The sequence below is a fragment of the Protomyctophum bolini genome (genome assembly GCF_963924005.1).
Source record: "Protomyctophum bolini genome assembly, chromosome: 19".
In the NCBI taxonomy this organism is placed as follows: domain Eukaryota; kingdom Metazoa; phylum Chordata; class Actinopteri; order Myctophiformes; family Myctophidae; genus Protomyctophum; species Protomyctophum bolini.
Window position 1 is genome coordinate 34,757,675 of NC_137880.1, and position 21,289 is coordinate 34,778,963.

The following is a 21,289-nucleotide window of genomic DNA, read 5'->3' on the forward strand; positions in this document are numbered from 1 at the left end:
GACCGCCCGCTATCCTTGATTGATTCAGCTCTGCCTGTGTTATATAGCGCGGGGCTAAAGACTTCTCCACCGTTTGTTAACCCATTCTGACCTGAGATCAGATAAAAAAAAATGTCTTCTACATCCTGACAGTTTTCCATTCTGACCTGAGATCAGATTCTGTTTGAAAATGACAGTTTTCTGAAAAAGCTATGTTTCTATGTCAGTCGTTCTTCGATTTTTCAAAAAATAGCAGATCTACAAGCTCGTAGCGCGCCACTCGGTGGCGCGCTACGAGCTTGTAGATCTGCTATTTTTAAATAGGCAAAGCATAACGTAATGCTAACACCAAAAGGGGTTCCCGCGTAAAACGGGTTAAGGTCTGGAGCCGGGTGACAGCAATGCATGAATATCAATCTAGACGAGCCTTTCAGTTCTCAATTGCCTGAATGCATATTACGTGGCGCTGGTGACAACAATCTTCAATTGTGTTCCAAATTAGTAGTCCGAGGTTGTCGTGGGAAACGGGCGAGTGGAAGATTAACCCACTTCGAGTGTGTTTTAAGACCCCCCAATGAATAATTGAGGCGAGACGCTGAATAATTTAAGTGGACTTTTACATTGGAATCGATGTTCCCCAGATTGCTGTTGTTTTTAATGCAATTATGTATCTCCATGTGAATGCCTTGGAGCGCTGTACAGTAGCTGCAACATGGAGAGGTTGCATGTTGGGAAGCATGTTGTAGATCAGAAGGTGCCATACAGTAGTTTCAACTGACAGATGCACAGCACAGACATGCAGTGCTAAACGTCTTGTATATGTACTGTACTGTGTGCATGCATACGTTAAAAAATACATTGCATATTTTGTCTTGCTCACACGGCAACGTTTCAGTTTGACGCCAATGTCAGCTTTTTCTCGTGCTTGAGAAGTACATTGGTTGACAACAATGTGTGTACGCGCACACACACACGCACGCGCACGCGCGCGCACACACACACACACACACACACACACACACACACACACACACACACACACACACCCCTTTCAATTGACTTCCACCTCTGGATAACCCTCACCACTATGCCTATAACCCATACATTTAACCTAACCGTTAATTTAGCCCTAATTCAAATCCTACATTCAAATCCAAATACATCTTCAAAGACTGTCCTCATTTATTCTATCATTGAAATACACGCACACGCACGCACGCACACACACAGTCACACACACACACACACACACACACACACACACACACACACACACACACACACACACACACACACACACACACACACACACACACACACACACAGACAGAGTGTCAGTGTCGACCAGGCAACTACAGAGTCTGTGTTGAAAGACTGTTTATACACAAACAGTGTGCCAGGCGTAGCAGAAGGTGCCAGTTTGCCGTCTCTGCCAGCCAACCTGGACTTCAAAGCCACTAAACCAAACGTCCACCTCAAAACGGAACGCGCTTCGGGCCAGACGGACACAAATGTATTCTATTTGCAAAAGCCACTGTCTATTCGTACTGCAAATGCAGATGTCAGATCACTAGCTTTAAAAGGAATGCCGTTGTGTTTTTAAAAAAAAAGAAAAGAAAGAAAAATAACAGAAATCCCGGAGTAAGAATTCTGTTTTAGGGTGGATTGTTTGCTTTAAGCCCTATACAGAAAATGTCGGTCAACAGTAAATAACCCCCCTGTAGAGTTTGTCTCGTGTGACATACTAGTACTACATCATTTACATATAATATATATATGTATAAATACCCAGCATATTATGCTGGGTATTTGTGTTAACCCCCTCGTGATGTGCAATACGTCACACTAGCTTTGCTGTTTACAAAGTGTGTGTGTGTGTGTGTGTGTGTGTGTGTGTGTGTGTGTGTGTGTGTGTGTGTGTGTGTGTGTGTGTGTGTGTGTGTGTGTGTGTGTGTGTGTGTGTGTGTGTGTGTGTGTGTGTGTGTATGTGTGTGTGTGCACGCGGCAACCTTTGTGCGCATATGCACTGCATAATTTTACAGACCTTCAGTAGGTACATGGACAATGCACGTGCACCGATACTACTGTATGTATGTATCTATATGCATCCATGTGTGTGTGTGTGTATGCGTGCTTGCGATGCATGCTTGCATACTGTGCATGCGTAGTGTTTGCTATGGGGTTTATGCAACCATGACAGTGTGTGTGTGTGTGCACTCGCATGCGTGCGTGTGTGTGTCTCTCTCAGTGTCTCATGTCTGCCCATGAGCAGAGGTCCAAAGACTGCCAACGCGCTGTAACAGTGCGAGCAATGAGCCAGGATCTTTCCACTGGGAAATAACACGGAGCGCCTGCCTGTCAGTGTGTAGGCGAGCCTGGGGAAATAACCCTCCACCATGTCTCTGATGTTAATTCCCCCCCCTCTCCCATAACACACACACACACATATACTGTACATGCACGTATACACTAACACACATGTCATCGCTTGCATTATCTCTCTCTCGTTGTCGCTGTCTCATCTTAATAGCGGTGAAATCGTTTATTTATTTTATGTGCCACACACGCACATAAACCGTGCAGTAAATCTGATTTAGTTGGAGGGGTACCGTATACGCGCTATACGTGCATGCGCGTGCATATACACAAACGTAGTAATCCAATTTCCTTTTTGAGTGTGACATATGTGACACATGCAAGCGCGCGCACACACACATACCGGCACACACACACACACACACACACACACACACACACACGTGCTTGCGCGCACAAGGTGGTAATCCATTTTCCACGCACAGCATGAGGCATCAGTACAGCATGCATATGAATACACACACGTGGGCACGTCCCCTGCTAGTTTCACATCTTGCTCTTCTGCTGCCACATGGCGGTCGCCAAGGACCCCCGAAACCTCCGTCGCTACATTATATATACTGTATATATACTGTACAGTAGAGATAGATGAACCTACTGTATGGTTTGAATAGTCATTCCTATATAGACCGTTGCAGTCCCGCCCCCCCCTCGAGAGAGACCCGGAAAATAAATAAATCCTCTGTTCATTTTCCTCATAGACTTTTCAGAAAGTAATTTATTTAAAGACGTTTACGCCGCGGACAAAGCCAACTCTTGTCGTGACAAATCATGACGACAAACACATTTTTTTCAGGCTGAACAAATAATTAGAAAGAAGAAGAAAACGGCAGGTTACAATACAAGTAACACTTTTTTATTTTTTTGTAATTATTTGTTTGGTCCAAAATATTGTGTTTGTTGTCGTGATTTGTCACGACAAGAGTTGGCTTATATAGGTCTTTAAATAAATACGTTTTGAAATGTCTATGGGAAAAATGCATATTTCCTGGGCCTGACGTCATCATGAAAGGCTCTATAGCCTACAGTACTTTCTCTTCTTTTTAATTTTGATCCCACGATTTTGTAGCCCATTTTTCACCCCTGTGTCAATTATCTAATGTGATCCTGGGCTCTACACACCCTCCGCCAACCTGGGGAGAGCAACGGACTTGAACTCATGCTTCCTTCATGCATGAGTGTCCAAGTTGCTCCTTTTCACCTGACGGGGGAGTTTCCCTGGTTGTATAGCGCGTGGAAGGAACACGTTATTCCAACCAGTTCCTTAATTTCCCCTCCATCAGGCGCCCCAGCTGGCCAGGGGGAGGCTCACAGTACAATACCTTCTCTGATTGAAATACCGTACGTCTAGCCGGTGAAATGATAGTAAAATGAGCCACTTTCAACATGGCGTCCCTATTTTATGCATGTCCTAGGCAAACATTTTTTTAAAGATTGTGAAAATGGCATGTAATGCAGATCGTCTCGTTCTGCTATTTGTAATAATAGTGTTTTAAAACGGTTCATCATTTTGCTGAGGATAACTGGAGCCGCCTCAAGGACCCCTGAAGGACCCCTGGGGCTCCCCGTCCCCACTTTGAAAAACACTGTTCTAAAGGTTAACATAGCGCATATATCACATGACCTTCTCCAAGTAGGTTGAATTGAAAAAAAGGGTTGACACGATACTTATTAGTTTCAGCCGCAAAACAATGCTAATGAGGCTGAATGTCCGTACAGTATGGCCATCTGCAATAAGTCAATACACTGTATATCGTCCTCAAATCACTAACAAGACCATGAAAGGTCATATTAGAGCTCTAACTGAATATTTCACACATGGTGCAAATTGGTCAACCTCAAGAATGTGAATTAGGCTTATGCAATGTAAGCATTTAGCAGGCATTTAGCAGACACTCTTGATCCAGAGCGATTTACATTACGCAAGAACAAAAAAGCATTGCAATACATCACATACATAAAAAGTAGTTTTCATGAAACATGCGTAAGCTAAGATAATAAAGCTAAGATACATCATTTCTAAACCTTTCATGGCAGAAATAAACGGCAGTATTTGTTAAAATGTCGTTTTTATGTGGATACGCCCATCAGTTAAGTATGCCTGGTTTGCCTGGTGGGTGGTGATGGGTGGTGATCCACCTGAACTGAAGGTGGATCACCACAGCTGTTGTTGTATGATAAAGGGGGAGGGGTTGATATTCTTTTTTTTTTCATTGGCATGTTTGACTGTCAATGTTTCAGCCTCCAGGAAGAAACCTTAAATACAAAGCGAATACATACATACATACACTGGCTCCCTATTAAAGCCAGAATTGATTTTAAAACACTTTTAATTACTTTTAAAGCTCTACATGGAGCTGGCCCCGCTGTATATCATCGACCTACTGCCTCCTAAAACCAATGTCAGATCTCTCAGGTCCTCCAACAAAGGTCTGCTAGAAATACCTGCGTCCAAAGTTGAAAACTACGGGTGAGCAGGCTTTTGCTGTGGTACTGTAGCTCCTACCCTATGGAATGCCTTGCCTCTGGCATTGAAAAATGCTGAATCAGTTGACTGTTTTAAGAGACTCCTAAAGAAGACTCATTTATTCCCTAAATATTTCTCCCATGTACCTTTGACCTGAGACATTTTATAGCCATATGTCTTTGTTCTTGTTTTTGTTCTGCTCATTTATATTGTCACAACTGTATTTGTTGATCTGTGTTTTCTGTGCTTCTATTTGTTTTTACTGTCTCAATTGTTCAGAACCTTGTAGCTTTGCTTCGAAAGGTGCTTTATAAATAAAATGTACTTACTTACTTATATCATTGCACATAGCAACCACAGCAAGGGGTCTAATGAAGTACTGTCACCTCATAAACGCATAAAACCCCCAAAAATGCCAAAATGGCAAATGGTTGGTATTCAATCCTTGCTTTGAGTTGCTTAGTGGAATATGGATGATTGCACTCTCCCACATTAATAAGGAAAAAACAACATATTGGCCATTTTTACACTTTATTAATTATAGGGAACTCGGTAGCTTGTGGAAGATCCTTACTCAGCCACAACACTTGGCATGCCAGGGGTGGTTTCTCTCTCACAGGCAAGACATAACCTAGCTGTCATCATTGAAGCCAATCCCAATGCAGTGAGGTATCCGGATGAGATTCTGGAGCCAACGCTCGCCCCCACAGAGCCAGGATCATCACAGAGTGCTTCCAGAATTTGGGAGTGGAGAGGATGGAATGGCCTGCCGTGAGTCCAGACGTCAACCCAATTGAACACTTGTGGGATCAGCTTGGACGTGCTGTATTAAGGCTCATACATAGTCTGGGTTTTCGGTGGTTAGGTTAGGTGACCACCGAACTACAACATGATGTCACAAGCCGCGGTGAAGAGCAAACCACCGCCACCGCCCCAGCCCTTCTCTCTGTTTTTACTCGCCACCGCTCAACGTTATTTTTGCTCCGGTGGTCACCTCACCACAGAAAAACCAGACTATGAATGAGCCTTTAGAGTGACCAATAAAAGGCTGACTTGCAACAAATCCTGGTTGAGGAATGGGATGCCAACCCACAGCAAAATGTGTCTAGGTTGGTGACCTCATGAGGAGGAGCTAGGTGCCAACCTGTTTGGATATTCCGTGCACTGTTTTATTTTAGATTTTTCCTTATTACTGTGGGGAGAGTGCAATCATCCAATCTGTGGCAGTTCACCCTGCCACTGCAGACTGAAGTTCACAAACAGGGGTTGAATTATTTGTTGCAGAGAAATAGATTTGTTTGACTTTGTATATTGTGTGTTGATTGACTGATTGTTGACTCCATTGTAGGGAGCAACTACCAACTGGGTGTGGTGGGGAACATGCCAACTTTGGATTTGAATAGCATAGGAAAGTGAATACTAATTATTATGTTTATATTATTATATTATGTGGATATTTTTGGTGAGTAATGCGTGACACTAAATGTGTATTGAGAAATACATTGTCTCCGGACATGGTGAAATGAACTGGTGTAATTGTGGATCCAGTTAGGATTTGGTATGGTCCAGTGGGAGGGGCTTAGCCTATAACTAGGGACAGCTGCCACTGCCAGGTATCAGTCAAGGTAGGACTGTGGAGGTGTGAGACAGAGGCCAATCTTTCCAGTTCATGCTGTAAATACTTTGTTTCATTTTGACCATTGGATGTATGTGTGTAAAAGGTGAATAAAGCAACCACCTTGTCTCTGTAGCAATTAAGGACTCTCTGGCCGTCCTATTCAATCATTTTCCAGTGTTTTTCCAGTTTTCATCAGTGCCTTCCGGCCTAACATACTACCCACACTAGGACACAATCCACTAAGCAACTCAGGGTTGAATAACAACCATTTGTCATTTTGGAGAAAATAAATGGGGGTGCAACCCACACGTCCTTTTTTCACTATTTTGAAAAAAAGCTTTTGAATAGTTAACCCATTCTGACCTGAGATCAGATTCATACGAGGTTTCCCACTGGACACACACTGGTCTGATTAACCCATTCTGACCTGAGATCAGATTCTAAAAATGTCAGTCGTTCTTCGATTTTTTCCAAAAATAGCAGACCTACAAGCTCTTAGCGCGCCACTCGGTGGCGCGCTATGAGCTTGTAGATCTGCTATTTTTCAATAGCTAAAGCATAACATGATGTTAACACCATAATGGGTTCCCGATCAGAATGGGTTAAACTAGCCTATCTACATTGACCCGTTGTGAGCTTGTAGATCCATGCTAAACTTTCTTTGCCTTTTTTTTTTTTTTACTATTTTGAAAAACATTTTTGAATATAGTTAAAATATACAAGCTCACAACGTGTCAATCGGCTATTTTCAAAATAGTAAAAAAAAAAAAAGGCAAAGTAGATTAGTTTAGGGATAAGGTGTTTAGCATGGACAAAATATAGAGCCCAACTGTAAAGACGGGGTGATCCAGTCACATCACCCCCTGGGGCCTCATTTGGTTCTTCGTGGCCTCATCCATGAGCAGTGAGCACCCGTTCATGTTGTGGTATAATGTGCTCAGAGGCACAGCAAAGAAACACAGGCTATCGTTTGTTTAAAAAAAAAAAAAAAAAACTAATGTATTCATTTTGCATTTATTTTTTGTGTCATTTGAAGAAAAAGGAGTGCTACATAACAGATATTGATTGTTGCTTTTTAAAATCATAATTAACGTTATAAAAAGCATTGTGACTGCAGTTTGAAATGATGGTGCTCTGCTCAGACACTCTTTTTCTCACCATCTCCTCTCTCTCTCTCTCTCTCTCTCTCACACACAGATAACAGCTTTTGATGAGCTCCAGGCTGACTTTAAAGTACCGATTGATCAGGGAAATCCACTTCATGCGGTAGGTTTTCTCTCCTTGCTCCAAGCTACTGTACAGCACTGTACTCTACATCTACTGTATCCTGCATAGGTTAGCATGTGTTTGTGTGTGTGTGTGTGTGTGTGTGTGTGTGTGTGTGTGTGTGTGTGTACTGTACGTATGCTTTGATGAAGACTTTGATCATTTTACCAGAGGTATTACTCATAGCAACACTATGCCACAAGACTGTCTATTTCTCTCTCACCCTTTCTCTTCTTATACTAACTCGAATGCACTTCTCCATCTCCTTTCCACGCTCTTCCTCTCTCTCTCTCTGTGGCTTGTGTCAAAAGCCAGTTGCTTTCATTTACATTTGCCTTTATTGTCCTCTCTTGCCATGTCAATCTTTCTTTCTGCCCCGGGGACAGAGATTATGTTTTTGCCCCTGTCTGTGTGCACTGTGGCGGCATGTCTGCATGAAGGGTTGAATTCTGAGCTATTCTCGCAAACCACTGTACCAGTCTCTAAAAAAAACCTAATTAAATTCAACTCAACTTTATTATATAGATAGAGGGTATGCGCATGCTTAAAGTGAATGGCACATCGAGTGGCAAATCGAGTGGAAAAGTAACATGCAAAGTGAGTTTAACATTGTTTAATGTTGTTTAATGCAATCGGAAAGGACTTTTCTGTGTGGATGAATGCATGGGCTGTCAAGGCCAGAAAGTAGTTTTTTGCTGAATCACGACGAGTATTCTCAAAGTACACTATCAGTAGAGAGCAGATGTTCCCACCAGCCTGAGAAAGCATTTCTGCGATGTTGCCAATGAAAGACGTCTCTAAACAATGCAGACTCGGAGCCAAAATCTATTTCACTGAGGGGGCCCCACTGAGGGGGCCCCACTGTCACTGTTTGCTGCAGAGACATAATGATTCTTTCACCAAATTAGGTACACATGATCTCGGGTGTGATGTGATGAGCGTCAAATAGCTTGATATTCCATACTGCTTGCATGTAACTGGCTTTCAAAACTATCGTAATTGAGTAACCTTCCAAATCACTTAACCCATTCTGACCGGGCACCCATTTTGGTGTTGGCATCATGTTATGCTTTAGCTATTGAAAAATAGCAGATCTACAAGCTCATATCGCGCCACCGAGTGGCGCGATACGAGCTTGTAGGTCTGCTATTTTTGAAAAATTCGAAGAACGACTGACATTTTTAGAATCTGATCTCAGGTCAGAATGGGTTAATCAGACCAGTGTGTGTCCCATGGAAACCTCGTATGAATCTGATCTCAGGTCAGAATGGGTTAAACTTCTGTCCATAGTGTATATACCACAAATTCAACCATACAGGTACATAGCTCCAACTCACGGCTTATCCTGCATGGGTATAGGTCACCCAGCTTGGCAGAGATGTGTGCTCCGCGGACAACATTTGGTTTATTTCTAGTTCTCTCAAATGTTTCGCTCCCTCTCTCGCTCCCTCCCCTGGCGCGGCAGTGGCTCAGGGGTATAGAGTGACCGGATGGGAACCACAAGGCTCCCAGTTCAAACCCGGGCTTCCCCAGAGTTAGTGTCTTGCTTAAGTGTCCTTGAGCAAGCCGATGTGCAGGTCAGTGTGCCTTGCTTGGTTTCCTCCGGCATTGGTGTGTGTGTGTGAATGGGTGAATGTGATGATGCACAATCTCTGTAAAGTGCCTTGGATAAAGGCGTTGTTCATTATTTTTCTCTCGTGCGTGTGCGTGTGTGTGTGTGCGTGTGCGTGTGCGTGCGTGTGTGTGTGTGTGTTTTTTCGGTATGTCTGTAGTTTTATCTGTGTTCTTTGGTCTCTCTATCTCTCTCCCAACTTCTCTCTGTGTCGACATTAATATTAGATTTAGCAGCTGGCATCATGCTGGTATTGTGCGCCTGCCTCTCCTTAATTCCTGACTGACAACCGGCCTCCTGCGTGCTAACGAAAGGCCAAAGCATCAACTATTCATGAGGCTTCATCTTAAAAGGACAAACGCTGGAATCCTTTAAACATAAATTAAATAGGAGCCCCGACCAATATCAAAGACATACAGTTAGTTTCACACGGTTTGTATTCACATACTGACTAAGAGCGGTCTTAATCAGCTGACTTTTCTTTAGCCATTGCTAAACTTCCGCTTGTTTGAAGAGAGTGTAGAATTATAAATTAACTTGTATAGGCCTATTACCGTTTCATAAATAAAAAGGCCCCAATAAAATGTGCTCACAATAGCTTATTACTTCTTTTCAAAGACTTATCGTCTCCATCTGTTTATTCGGGTCTTTGGGCTGCAGTAACTGTGAGAATCATGGATTCATTAACCACATGAAGCCTAGCTTCCTGGGCTGAACGCTGTCTTAAATAGTCAATAGGCAAATTAGGCTAGCATGGAGCAACGTGTAGTACAAACATTGGACTCCACACATTAGATGTAAGGTAAATACTGAGTGAGTGACATCAATTGATTGGTAACACTATACCTATTTCTATACCGAAATACTGTAATAAGTTAAAATATACTGCACGGTATTAAATGAATGAGGCACGTGGCACTTTATTGTGAAACGTGAAGTGTTTCGACAGTTTGGGAGTCTCCTTGAATCACCCAGATGTGGAACATTCTATTTTATCAGTCAGACCCGTTTAATTCACTATTTTGCCTTTGCAGTTTCGTCCCGTTTCATCACCCAAATGCAGGCTCATAATATGAATATTATTGCTGCTATAGCGTATATCGGTTTAACCACTTTAATTGGTTTGAAAATAGCAGATCTGCTTATAGCCTCGGTACCGGTACGCAGCCTTTCAGTTTCGTTCGCATCCGCTCAAAATAAATGAAAGCTTGGGGGAACGAGATACATTTCCTGGTTTTCTCCGTTGTTCTACCCATAGAGTAAAGAGTACCCATAGTAAAAAGATTTGACCAACACATTTTGGTGGTCAAATAATGTGGAAGTGCAACCGAGCGTTCAATGTTAAAGCCCAAGCTGCACTGGGTTTCCTCGTCAGGGGGTGGACGATGGTTGGACCAATATTCTCCAGCGCTTGCTCCGTGCGACCCACCCCTCTAGACCAGCCAGCATGCTGGCCAGGGCCAGATTAACCCCCATGAGTGCCCCTGTGCAGATCATTTTTAATGCAGCTGCACATAGCGGCGGATGGTAGATCCGGCCCTGATGCTGGCTGGGCCTGGATACAGTTCTGCAAGCTCACAACGCACCACTTAACGACGTGTTGTGGACTGTCTCAGTACATCTGCTATTGTCGAATAGCTGTAGTATAAAATAGGGCATAAGGGGGGAACTTCTTTAATACATTTTCATTCATTTAATATTTACTGTAGATTTTATAGGTTAGAAATAACTAAGCCACGTAGTACTGTAGCTGCATGCTCTGTATCTGACTTGTAAAGTTTTGTAAACAAACAACTCCAAGCGTTGCGAAGCTACGACCCATAGCCTGAAGGGATGCAACACTCTGATTGGTTCAGAAGCATACAGCCTTCCGTTTTGGACTGAAATTTCTAAAATAAAATTCCCCCAAAAACCACTGCACTCCGTCGTTGATAAGCGGGAAGACCTGAATACATTTTTCGATTAGGTTTGGTGGAGTACAGTATGTGACTTTGACGTATTCAAACCTGTGTTGGATTTAGTATGTCGCGCTTCACTGTATTTAGCAACTGTGAAACTGTGAAACTGCTTAATATATTTATGTAGGAACTGCTACAGTATAACAAGGGAGAAAAAAGTTGCACAGTTAAGAAGGGCAGAACAAGAACAAAAGCCTGATGGAGAGAGAGAGTTGATTGCTGAGAGAGGATTTCTTAAGACTTTGAAGACATGTACAGTAGTAGTATAAGACCAGATTTCACCACTCTGCGGCACTTTCATATCTTGTTATATTTGCATATCATTATGCGATCCAGAATGTATCAAATAATTCAATGGGGAGATGGGTACTTAAGGTTCTGTCACATTATTATCTCATTATTTTCATCATTCTCCATTATCTCTCCATTGCTTGCATTCCTTTCCTCACTCTTCTTTCTTATTACTTCTTAACTGACCCAGAATTGTAACCAGGTTGAAAGGAAATGACCAGAAATGCTTGCTTTCTTTCTTTCTTTCTTTCTTTCTTTCTTTCAATTTACAATTTTACAAGTTAGGCATTTATCAGACGCTGTTACTCCAGAGCGATTTGCATTAAGCAAGAACAAAAAGCATGGCAATACATCATATACTGTACATAAAACGTAGTTATCATGAAACATGCATAAACTAAGAATGTAACAGTGAAATTTCTTTCTTTCTTTCTTTCTTGCACAGCTATATGCATCTACAGTGTGCGTCTTATATTGCTGAGCTTAAGTGAATCCAACAACATGAATGGCAAAACCTTTGATCAGATTTCTTAGGGGTGAATGAACGATCGGTCAAGGATGTTTATTTCCCCTTTGTTTAGCTTTTGTAATACAACATTCTGCAACAAGCAGACTGTGTGCGGCTGCCTCCAGTTGTCACAATAAACAATACAGATTTATAATTATGTTAATGTCAGTTAACAGTTGTGGCCTGGCTGTCTAATCTAGTTGAATACCCCTGGTATGCAGTGGTAGAGTTTTCTGTCCACAAAATTATAGTTAAGTAGTCCTATAATGTGTCGGGACTTGCATGAACCACCATCTTTATGAAAAATGAAGAAAGTGTTGTCATTTTTCAAGCTGCTGTGCTAGAAAATGGAACCAAATCCACCTTTTGTTTGCTCCTCCAGTCAATTCCCTTCCCCTGTTAGCACATACTAGAGGAGTGACATCACTGTAGATTACAAAAGAAAATACCTGATGTCTAAACCAGCTAATCAACTACATATGTATCTATTAAAAAACAAACGGCTTGATCAAAAACAATTCCTCCTTTAGATGGAGCTAATGTGGCTGCAGAGGTTGAGGAGAATTGCAGTAGTGAGTGACACGGTGGCAGGCAGTGGGTAGTGACACGGTGGCAGGCAGTGGGGCGAACTCAGAGAGTAGGTCGAGGTCGAGCAGTGGGCGGCAGAGAGCGAACTGAGGACAACATGAATCGACATCCCTGTAGAGAACCCATGCCAAATAGGAGCTCAACTGTGTGTGTGTGTGTGTGTGTTGCATTGAACCTAATATGATCAGATGATCATAAGATTTTCAAGCATGTTAGCTGCTGTACATAAATCTCTAGTCTGTCAGATATGGCAGCTTTTACTCTGAGACTGAAAGCCCCCCCCCCCCCCCCCCCCCCTCCCTTCCGTTCTGTACAAAAACTGTGAGGCATAAGGCTCCGTCTTTACCTCACGATGTCACAAATAAAGTCTCTCTAGAAGTGTTAAAGCCGGTATATTCACTAGTGATTTAACTTAATTCAAATATCACTTATTTATTTATTTTGTTTTGTTGATGTGATAATCCCCCTACTGTGTACACGTCCACGGGATCCATCGGTTGGATTAGATATGACGTTTGTAGTGTACACCAAAAGGGGTTCCCGCCCGGAATGGGATAATCCACAATGCTGCTCCTCCACGTGCTTAAGAGCTCTGTTAGAGGAGCTTCAACTTCAAGGTCTCCTTCAAGGAGAGACAGAACTGCATCTTCATAAACAAGACAGCCTTTATTCGCACAATCTGTATTCTGTACTTTTAAAGCCATTAAAATAATTTAACAAGCTCCCTGCCGATCACAAAACCTCCCCAGATTTCCATATTTTCTCCCATGAAGTTAAGAAATAACCGTGTCCAGTTTTGTCAGCATCAATTAGACATTTGATTTAATGTTTAACTTGTTTTATAACTTCGGCCTATGTGTTATTTTGATATTAGTATTCCGTGTTGTATTTGTTCTAATGATCTGTGTGCATGTGGATGCCAATAGTTATTCATTTGTAGTGGAAATGGTAGGTTTTGCACTGTTTTAAAGCTTCTGTACACATTGCCCAGGGACTACAAATGAACTACCGGTAGTAGCTAAATATGGTACTTTCCTATTTGCTTGACATTAATGTGTTTCGTACAGTACACCCCGATACAAATAAACCAACAAACATAAAAGCAAACAAAGCAAACAAAACACTAGACTCTGTTAGCGTCTAGATTTAGTTGTGTTGTGTTGTGTGACTTAGCAGGATATGGCTGAGCAGATGAAACATTGTTGCTATCGGGTGGAATCCTCATATGTCCAAAACTGTTACTTTTCAGAATTCCAATAAAAAAAAACAGCGAATATTTTAAAACTATCCGTTTTGAGCTTCTAGATTGCCTATTTTTTGCTACTTTTGTGTCACACTGTATGAGAAAAAAAAGTTAAAATATGGAGGTAGGAGGTTTTGTGTCCGACTGCAACGATATGGCAACTGCAGTCCTCAGAGCACACAGTCTTTATGTGTGAAACAGAGCTGTCTCTGAGCACACAGTCTTTATGTGTGAAACAGAGCTGTCTCTGAGCACACAGTCTTTATGTGTGAAACAGAGCTGTCTCTGAGCACACAGTCTTTATGTGTGAAACAGAGCTGTCTCTGAGCACACAGTCTTTATGTGTGAAACAGAGCTGTCTCTGAGCACACAGTCTTTGTGTGAAACAGAGCTGTCTCTGAGCACACAGTCTTTATGTGTGAAACAGAGCTGTCTCTGAGCACACAGTCTTTATGTGTGAAACAGAGCTGTCTCCGAGCACATAGTCTTTATGTGTGAAACAGAGCTGTCTCTGAGCACACAGTCTTTATGTGTGAAACAGAGCTGTCTCTGAGCACACAGTCTTTATGTGTGAAACAGAGCTGTCTCTGAGCACACAGTCTTTATGTGTGAAACAGAGCTGTCTCTGAGCACACAGTCTTTATGTGTGAAACAGAGCTGTCTCTGAGCACACAGTCTTTATGTGTGAAACAGAGCTGTCTCTGAGCACACAGTCTTTATGTGCAGTGAAACAGAGCTGTCTCTGAGCACACAGTCTTTATGTGTGAAACAGAGCTGTCTCTGAGCACATAGTCTTTATGTGTGAAACAGAGCTGTCTCTGAGCACACAGTCTTTATGTGTGAAACAGAGCTGTCTCTGAGCACACAGTCTTTATGTGTGAAACAGAGCTGTCTCTGAGCACACAGTCTTTATGTGTGAAACAGAGCTGTCTCTGAGCACACAGTCTTTATGTGTGAAACAGAGCTGTCTCTGAGCACACAGTCTTTATGTGTGAAACAGAGCTGTCTCTGAGCACACAGTCTTTATGTGTGAAACAGAGCTGTCTCTGAGCACATAGTCTTTATGTGTGAATCAGAGCTGTCTCTGAGCACACAGTCTTTATGTGTGAAACAGAGCTGTCTCTGAGCACACAGTCTTTATGTGTGAAACAGACTCAGAGCACACAGTCTTTATGTGTGAAACAGAGCTGTCTGGCTGATTAGCTGAAGGCTGTCTCCCCCTCTGTTGCTCTTGTTTGTCTGGACATGGACCCATCTTTCTGGGGGTACATGTTGCAATTGGCATACCTGCATACTGATGTACGCACACGCACACACACACACACACACACACACACACACACACACACACACACACACACACACACACACACACACACACACACACGCAGTCCCCAGATGAGAATTGTTAGATTATTGTTCTGAGTGTCCCAACACAGCTCAGGGCTTGGCTTGTCCTTTTCTATATGCTCAAGGCAGCTGTTGCTTTTTTGGCTTTTCCAACAACATGCCCTAATGGGGGGGAAGACCAAACATGCCCTAATGGGAGTCAGGGAGAGAGGGAGAGAGGGAGAGAGGGGGAGAGAGAGAAACCATTGCCCGATTCAATCATGCACACTTTGCGCAGACACATGCACATGTACGATCAAATGGACAATGACTACTCTCTCTCTCTCTCTCTCTCTCTCTCAAATAAACACGCATAGAAGTCTCCCATGTGCATGTACATAGACACGCGGCACATCCAGTTGTACGTTAACCCATTCTGACCTGAGATCAGATTCATACGAGGTTTCCACGGGACACACACTGGTCTGATTAACCCATTCTGACCTGAGATCAGATTCTAAAAATGTCAGTCGTTCTTCGAATTTTTCAAAAATAGCAGACCTACAAGCTCGTATCGCGCCACTCGGTGGCGCGATACGAGCTTGTAGATCTGCTATTTTTCAATAGCTAAAGCATAACATGATGCTAACACCAAAATGGGTGCCCGGTCAGAATGGGTTAAGGAACACGGCCATGCAAATGCTGATCTGTCACTTCATGGTCTACACCTTGTGGTCCTGCAACGTGATCTACAGTAGACTATATGATTTATAGATGTACCGTATAATAAGACATTGTTGATTTTTGATTCCTTACCTAATGGTCATATAGGATTCACTTTTTATGTCATTTAGTAATGTAGCTATGTACTGTATGCCTGATGCAAATTGTGCATACAAGTCTCTTTCCTCTTCAAATCAATCATTCTTCAAATTAATAATTTTGATTCATATTTAATCTATTGTAGAGTCTATACTAGGCTCCCTATACTTTTCCCCCCCACTCTACAAATGAGTTTGCCGAAAACAGCCGAGCCAAATTTGCCAGAATGTCAGAATGATCTGAACTCAAGGTTCAGATCAATTATTTAGTTCAGGTCTAAAACATAGATACTGTATCAAACTAGACGGGTAAGCTCAGGGTATTTGCCACTTCCAAAACAAAATACAGAAACACTTAAAAAACCTGTTATTTATAGAGCCACCCAACAGTGGAACTCATTATCTGTTAACATAAAACAAATCAAAAGTAAATACTATTTTCAAAAATCACTTAAAAAAACATTATTGGGAGAGGTCACACAATTGGACTGATGTGCTTTAGTACATGATACTGCTTTTGTTCATGATATTTAACCTACATTATCTATATATCTTTGGCATTCTAATGTAATTGAACTTAGATTTAGACAGACCAGTGTCAGTTGTTGCAAAAGGAGAGGAAACGTTAGTCGTTTTGTATACTCAGCACCTTAATAAAAGGCTCTAAATGTCCGTGTTGCTCCAGTCTCCTCTCCTTTTGCAACTTTGATGTCCCTGCACCTGTGAAGCACCGGATCAGCCGTTTTAGGCTTGAGGCGCGTTGGTAGACTCCCTTTGTAAGTGTCAGTTGTTGTTTGTATAGTGTATATTGTGTTGTATCTTGTTTTTATGTTGTGATGTTCTGTGTGGACCCCAGGAAGACTAGCGACCATGGCAGTGGAAGCTAATGGGGATCCGAATAAAGAATAAAGGCCAACCTTATCTCTCATATACCCGTGATGGCAAACGGATGATGGCTTTAGGGCAGATGTTGACCAGACAGCGTGGCGCCTGGTCAAACGCCTGGACGCCTGATGATTGGGGCAGATGTTGACCAGACGCCGTGGCGCCTGGTCAAACGCCTGGACGCCTGATGATTGGGGCAGATGTTGACCAGACGCCGTGGCGCCTGGTCAAACGCCTGGACGCCTGATGATTGGGGCAGATGTTGACCAGACGCCGTGACGCCTGATGATTTACCATTCTGTCCCTATTGGGATGGAACTCGGACACTGCTGAGTCGACTGAAGTGGTCTTCGCGGCGTATAGGCCTATAGTGCAGGGTTCGGCAACTTTGACGATGGAGAGGGCCACAATATTTCCACACTCACTCCAGAGGGTGCATATTACAGTTGTAGCAAAAATCTACAAGCTCAAAACGCGTCGCATTTTGAGCTTGTAGATTGGCTATTTTTGCTATATTTGAATTGAAAACCTGAATGTTTTTGCTATTTTTTAATTGGAATCCTGAAAAGTAACCTTTTTATTGAATTTCAAATGCATTTAGTTATAGTTGTGTTAACTTCATGAGCTGTTAACATAACTACATTGGCCTCACTCTGCAGTGCCTCTCGTGGCTCACGGCCGCATGAGACGGCACACCTCCGTAACGGGTTATTAGCAGAGTGGTCACCCTTTATGCGCCTTGGGTCTGAGAACGACACTTTGTAAACGGACACAGGGATGTGCAGAGAGTGTTAAGGAGAGGCAGGAGCTGAAATCTCGTAAGAAGAGGGCACTTTTGAACAAAAATAGCAGATCTACAAGCTCTCACCACTAGATCAGCTATTTTCGGGGCGCAACCCACGCACTCTGTATCTACTGGAGATGCGGTGTGTAATGACATAGATTTCGAAACAAACGCAAAATGTTGAGTTCCAAGTTCAGGTGACTTTGGAATGCCTTCCGGCATGGCATGGAAAGGAGTGACATAAAATGCTTGCATTCGTGGTCTGGAGAGGGAAGTTGTTTTACAGACGCAGACGGTTATAAGGGCAGGGGCTGAAGCCCCCTTTGATGTCTCTGTCTATTTGAAGCCCACCACACACCGGCTCCGTCCGCCGCGTCGCGCCGCACAGCGCCGCCCGGCGCGCCGATAGAACACAGTTCTATTTTCCAGGCGGCGCCGCGCGGCAACGCGCCGCGCCACAGACGGTCGCAGACGGTGTGCGATGGGCTTGACTCGTCAAATGTTTTCCGTTTGATCAGATGTTGTCCCACCATGTCGTCACGTCACTATATAGCATGTACTCGACAGTGAGAGTGTGTTATTCATGTGATTAATTGGCTTTGAAGTGCGTTTGATGGCATTTTTGTTTCGTCGTACCCTGTTGTACAGCAGCAGCCCATTAGCTACAAATAAATGTTAAGAGAAGCATCATTAGTAAATACATGAAAAGAAGAAGAAAAATAATCTGCACACCATTTTCTGCTCCCAGAACTTTCTTTACTTAAAGTGGTAACGTGGTAAGCATCATTAACGGTCTCCCCCCATGGACCTTCACTCCCTCCTGTCCATGAGCGTCTCTGGGGCTCCTCCTCCTCCACCAGTCAAGCATAAACCTGCCGGTGCACTTCCTGTTGTATTCAATTTGTTCTTAATTGGCCAGACTAGCTAATTAAGTAACGGTAAATCACACATGTGTACAAACGCAACAAAACTTGCACAAACGCAACAAACATGTACTTATGTATAACGACGGCAAGCAACCAATGTGCATAAATGCAAAACATTTGCATGCAAGCACGCACGCGCACACGCATGCGCGCGCACACACACACACACACACGCACACACATGCAGATGCACACGCACATGCACATGCACATGCACACGTAGTCCTTTGACTGATTTGACTCTTGTTTACAGCGGGCTTTTGCTTGTCAAGCAGATGCCACTGAGTTGCATATCAAAAGAGCTTCAGCCTAATTGCCTCCTAATGAGAAGTTTTGAGTTAGCAGTTTTGGACACGCACGTGCGCACACACACACACACACACACACACACACACACACACACACACACACACACACACCTCCCTCTGGTAATGCCAGTGGAATATGTATATTTAAAGCCTGAATTCCACTTGGTGTGCTGGTGTCGCACACAGAAAATACCGTAGCCTCGGGAACCCAAGGTGTTTTTATTTAGAGGAAGAGAAAAGTTGAAGGTAACAGTATAGGATGTGTCATACAAAGTTGTTTTAAAGGTTTCATGACATTAATCTTCATTTAATTATATTTTCGTTTTTCTTTTAGGTTGTTTGACCTCAATTATACACCCAAAAAACCTGAACTTTGGACATTCAGTGGACTTTCTGTGGTCTAGACCTTTAATTGTTGCATATTCTGATCTGGTTTGGGAGAGACAGTGCCGTGGGCTCGGCAGCGTATTAAAAGCATGTTTGGCCCTGTTGATGCCATGCTTTTGATGTGCATCATCTGATCCACCTTCATTGCCAAGCTTGCTCCCTAGATATGTGAAGTGGTTTCTTTCTTGTTCTCTCACTGTTGTTGGAGTGGGAGTTCCCGTTTGTTGTTTGTTTGTTTTGTTCTCATAGCTTCTGTCTTCTTCACATTGATCTTGAGCCCGGCCCGGTCTTCTATGCTGCCTCTTCCTGTTAGCTTGGACTGCATGTGCAAGTTGTCCTGCTGACCATGGTTGTTTTTCCTCTTGATCCAGTCGATGACCATCAAATTGACTTTACTGTAGGACTGCGCAATTAACCGAACATAGGGTATGCGCATGCTTAAAGTGAATGGCACATCGAGTGGCAAAGCAACATGCAAAGTGAGTTTAACATTGTTTAACGTTGTTTAATGCTATCAGATAGGACTTTTCTGTTTGGATGCATGGGCTGTCAAGGACAGAAAGTAGTTTTTTGCCACTCAGTGGGTATTCCTGCATAACTTCCGTGTTTGATGATGATGTGATGCGCAATTATATGAAAAACATTTAGAACCAATGGCTGACTCAGAACCGAATACTCCAGAAGCAAGTTTTGTTTTCTCAAATCAACGAATCTGCATGAAAAACATTTCATAGATTTCTTTTTAAATAATCAACTAAATTGATTAGCCTGATTAACCACTTAACCCAGCCATTATACTTCGTTCTACAATGGTGGCATATACAAAATTTAGCTAAATAAGAAAATAAGCTATTTTCACTTCCATTTTTATTCTACATAATCTTTCATTAATCATAAGCGAAGCAAGGCAATATGAGGTGTGTTAGTCATCACGGGACTCCCTGTGACGTTGGTTTGTAGTGTATATGAGAGAAATTAGGCGCTTTAGTTGGCAACACAGCCTCAAGACTCTGCATCAAAACAAGCATATGAATGAACATGAAAGGTGCGCTCAGTTAAGCGCAAACCTCTGCCAGGAGGATGCCCTAAAACCGCCGTCTCTAATGTATCATGCTAATCTCTAAACAAGCAAACTGCATAATCCTACAGTGTCGACTATACTGTAAATAACATGATGGGCAAGAAGTACAGACATACTGTCGGCCTATATAGTAGGACATGAGTGCCCATGGGGTATGAAGTGAATTCTGAAGAGCTGAGTTTTCAAACTGCGTTGGAAGATAGGGGGTGGGTGGGGCGTATATGAGCTTGGGCAGGGTCAGGGTGTCATTATAGGGAAGGGAGGGAGGGACACAGATCTCCTGTCTTTGACAATCTAAGGGTGCGGGAAGGGGTTTGGAGGTGCTTCATATATCTTGCAGGTAGTGCAGGGGAGTGCTACACTATATGTCATTTATAGGTCGTCCTCAGTCTTTTGAATGGGAGGTGAGCACCTGCATGCAGAAGCCAGTGAAGGGAGAAAAGAAGTGGGAAGACGTGAACATTAACCCATTTTGGGCGGATACCCCTTTTGGTGTTAGCATCATGTCGTGCTTTAGCTATTTAAAAATAGCAGATCTACAAGCTCATAGCGTGCCACCGAGTGGCGCTCTACGAGCTTGTAGGTCTGCTATTTTTGAAAAATCGTGAAAATGTGGCCCAAATGTTTGAATATATTCTTTCAGAGCGATTGTTTTTAGTTCAAATCTTTGCTTCTGGGGAGGTCCCTGGAATGACATATTTTCAGATGGGGGTCGGCGGCCAAATACATATAATTTCTCGGGTTCTTAACATGAAATATTGAGAACCACTGATATAGAAACATGAGGTTTTTCCAGAAAAAAATACATTTAAAAAAAAGACATTTTTTCAGGCCTAAATGGGTTAAGGGAGGTGGAAGAACA

General features: G+C 42.8%; 1 protein-coding gene across 2 annotated transcripts in view; it reads left to right on the plus strand.

Annotated features, from left to right (window-relative positions):
* The window catches only part of cnih3 (cornichon family AMPA receptor auxiliary protein 3), a gene marked incomplete at both ends in the record, with an annotated part of 102,256 nt that overhangs the window by 17,478 nt on the left and 63,489 nt on the right, over positions 1 to 21,289 (plus strand). For both annotated transcript variants that reach the window (XM_080791001.1, XM_080791000.1), the window contains one exon: positions 7,638 to 7,706. In XM_080791001.1, coding sequence (XP_080647127.1) covers positions 7,638 to 7,706 — 69 coding nt within the window. The remainder of the gene's footprint in view (positions 1 to 7,637; positions 7,707 to 21,289) is intronic.